Raw genomic sequence first — 3989 nt, 5'->3', positions numbered from 1 at the left:
TGAGTGCAAGCAGCCTATAGCAAAAAAAAAAAAAAAAAAATCTCATAAAATAAATGAATGAATATTTTAAAGAAGTGACTATAATGGATTTAAATGCACTAAAAACATTAAATCTGAGTTCAGACAATAAAAACGAAATCAAAAAATAAAATCAGTCACCTTCACAAATTGCTAGAGACCAACTCATTCTGAAAATTGATAAAGGGATAGAATCAAGTCTTCATCATGACTTTCCTAATTTCAGAACAACCAAATATTTGTTGTAAAAATTTTTTCTTTGTAAAAGAATTCCAACCAATAAATTCGGGAACCATCATAAAATTAGAAATTCATTCTATGATCCCAAAATTATACAGAAGATCTGATCAGCAAACATCAATTAATAGTATTTCATTCAGTGAAAGGAAAATAGAGGATTTTATAACAAAATTAATTAGACTGGTATCAACTATACCCACTGAGATCAATCTTAACATTACTAAAAATGAAACAACCAAACATGTTCCCTCTTTAATACAATAGGAAATATACGGCACCACCAATGAAATAGTCTTAAACAAAACTAAACCGAATTCTCATTGAATTTAATTATCAGTTTAGTTGAAATAAGAGAGATGGGGCCAGCAGTTGGTATGAAAGTTAAGTTCTGGATCCCACAAGAACTGCGCAGCTCGAGTTCCAAAGCAAACAGCTTGAAAATCACACCAGGCTAGGCCAGTCAAATGGCATACTGTTTAAGGTGACTAGATCCCACACTGCTGACTACACAGTTCAAGTCCCAGACCCAGCAGCTTGAGAATCACATCAGGCGTGTATGTGCATGCATGCTTACCCAAATTCCCAAGAGGAGACTAGAGAACAAGGTATTTTGGCATGGCCATTCCCCTGGAGTGAGTGTATGTGTGTGTGTGTCTGTGTGTGATTTCTTACTCCTCACCCTCCGTGCCCCTCCTCCCTCTGGCAAGTCATATAGCAAAAAACTTATAAAAAATAAAAAAAAAAAAGAGAAAGAGAGATATAGAAACATGTTTAAGGACTTTGAGGTTATAAGCAGACAAATCCAAAATGTGAAAAATTCTAAAGAACATATGACACAGCTTCTCCAGTAAGTAAATGAAGTAAATGAAGATAAAAAAGAATACGCTGACAGATTAAAAAAATACTTAAGACACGTATCAACCGATGTAATATATGGGTTTTGGATGGATTGTGAGGCAATCAATCATTAAGATGTTTACGAATTGTTTTCTTTTTTTGTTTTTCAAGAGAGATTTTTGCTATAGGACATGTGTGCTCACCAGAGAGAGACAAGAAAGAGAGAAAGCGAGAAATCACACCCACCCACCCCCGCCCCAGGGGGATAATCTCACCACAATCCCTTCTCCTTCATTCTCCTCTTGGAATTTTGGGCATACATGCCCAGTGTGAGTTTTAAGTCACTGGTCTGGGACTTGAACCACGATTGATTACGGAGGGGTTCAGTGGTATGACCATTAGGCCATCTACTAGTCCCAAAACATTTGTTTTTTAGAGACTTCATAAAAATTTAAAATAGACCAGGTATTATAAGACATTAAGAAATTATGGTTAGCTTTCCTGTGAGGGAGAATAGTCCTACCTGCTAGGGATGCATATTGAAGTAGTTAGCAGAAAAGAATATAATGTTTCATACTATATACCCAGATTAACAAATTACTTATACAATTAAAAATTAAAATAAATAGATAGGTGAGCAGATGAGTAAATAGCTATAACTTCCTTTGGGAGGGAATAAATCATAGATGAATTAATTCAAATTAACAAAAACAAAACAGCTTATAGATAGTAAAGAATACTTTAATATTCTCAGAGTAAGGCAGGATAACTAAACAAAACTCAAAATATCTAAGAAAAATATTTTATACAATATATAACTGTAAAGATTGTTGACTTTATACTATTTTAAAGGTACTTACTGCTGGTAAAAGAGACTGCATATTTTGATTAGAATCTGCTATTGTAGCAAGGTATACCAAGTTTGTATGCAACATCTGCTGATACCTATTAAAAACAAAACAAGTATCAGTATCAGAAAATCATTTTCTTCCTATATATTTAAGTATAGACAACATTCTCATCATGTCTAACATTTAATTAAAAAATTGTTGCCTGAATATCAACAGAACTTCAATTCTTCCTATTTCCTTTTCAAAATAATACCAAATAATACACACATTTAAAGATAATAAGAGATCTTACCACATTCTAGATATTGTTAGAACTGTTTTACATGCTTGCATATTTCATTTAATCCATAAACCAATCTTTAAGACCTATAAGAGAGGTCTTATTTTCTCCATTTTACAGATGATGAAAGTAAAGTCTAAAGAACTTGACAACTTGTACAAAATTGCAGAGATAGTAAACTTATGTACTAGCTCCACATATAGTACACTCGCTTTTATGGAAATGAGAACTAAAACGGAACAATTCAATGAAATATGCTTATCCTCCTCCTATCATTTTCCCTTTGTCCAAAACTTCAAACCTAAGTACAACGGTTCAGGGAGCTATATTCTTCACAGGGCTCTGGGCCCCGGGTTACTGGCCTTACAACCCAGTGGATAAGAAACAGACTTAGACAATCTCTGTTCTTGTGAAACTGACAGTCTGATGTAAGAGTAACTTAAAGGGAAAACATAAAACTTTTCACTCTAATAGAGGTGGAATGTTTAAGAGCCTGTATAAATACACCATTATTTCAAATAAATGACAACTACTATGAGGATTTGACATCGAAAGATATTAAAGAAATGATTGATGAGCTCAAGGCTGGCAAAATGCCAAAATCTGGGCCAAGGAATGGGTGACTCCCTCATGAGCCAGCTGGAGGTCTTACCTCTTTGACTGAACCACCCAAAAGACCTGGCTTTGGTGTGCAAGCAGGCCTTTACTTTATATTCAACTGTAAATACGTCACAGAGAAATAAAATATAAACCTATCTACCAAAAAAAAAAAGTTGGAAGAGGTAGAAAGCATACTTCATTTTTCGTCTTACTCCAGTAAGCACTAACCAACAACTTACGCCTCCTGTGGATATACTACTAGTCTATCAGAACTCAGCATACCAGCAGGTGGCAACAGTATGGCAACACACTGGCATCACTTAACCACTGTTAAGGTGCTGTACTCCCACATGGTCAACCGTGGTTCCAGTCCTGGACCCAGTGGCTTGAAACTCATGTTTGGCACATGTGCACGCATGCCCAAAATCCTGAGAGGAGAATGGAGAAGGGATTGCATAGTGGCCATCCCTCCTGAGAGTGATTTCTTGTTTTCTGTCTCTCTGGTGAGCACATGTACCCTACAGCAAAAATCTCTTAAAAAAAAGACAAAGAACAAGTGATCTTCAATTAAAAGTATGCCAACAGAGAGAGAGAGAGAGAGAATAAATAACAGAGAAGAACACTAACGCCATTAAGGATAAAATTTTTAAGAATAAAACTAAGTTTCATTATTGGTGCTGTATGGCTACATGTGATTATCATGTTATTTATGAATTAGCTTAACTAAGCTTCTCTTTGTGATTTTTAAAATTTAGACAGAAGTCAAACAACATTCACAGTAATCCTTCGTGGGATGGGTCTGAGTCCAGGTCCAGAAACTTCTCTCCCTGAGTATGCTGAACACATGCTTGCCCATAACCTAGGACTGGCTGAAGGCCGAGGGAAGATCCTAGTGTCAGGACCCTGTTAGGCATGCTGTCTCTTTCTCTCTCACTCACAGAGGAAAAAAATTAATTTCTTAAAAGATTAACTAACGGGACCAGCAGTTAGCATAATGGCTTCCATGTAGTCGACCTTGGTTTGAGTCCTGGACCCAGCTCAAACTCACACCGGGCGCATGTGCATGCATGCCCAAGGTCCCAAGAAGAGAATGGAGAAGGGATTATGGCGTAGCCATCCCCCTGGGAGGTGATTTCTTTTTTTTTTTTTTTTTTTTTGGAGAG

The 3989-nt window shown here is 36.2% G+C and overlaps 1 protein-coding gene across 2 annotated transcripts in view; it reads right to left on the bottom strand.

Moving 5' to 3' along the window:
• The window catches only part of SS18 (SS18 subunit of BAF chromatin remodeling complex), an 82025-nt gene that overhangs the window by 68385 nt on the left and 9651 nt on the right, over positions 1 to 3989 (bottom strand). For both annotated transcript variants that reach the window (XM_006154534.3, XM_014590160.2), the window contains one exon: positions 1956 to 2040. In XM_006154534.3, coding sequence (XP_006154596.1) covers positions 1956 to 2040 — 85 coding nt within the window. The remainder of the gene's footprint in view (positions 1 to 1955; positions 2041 to 3989) is intronic.

The sequence above is a fragment of the Tupaia chinensis genome, unplaced genomic scaffold (genome assembly GCF_000334495.1).
Source record: "Tupaia chinensis unplaced genomic scaffold, TupChi_1.0 Scaffold000414_1, whole genome shotgun sequence".
NCBI classification, from domain to species: Eukaryota; Metazoa; Chordata; class Mammalia; order Scandentia; family Tupaiidae; genus Tupaia; species Tupaia belangeri.
This window is presented reverse-complemented; position numbering and strand designations above follow the sequence as displayed.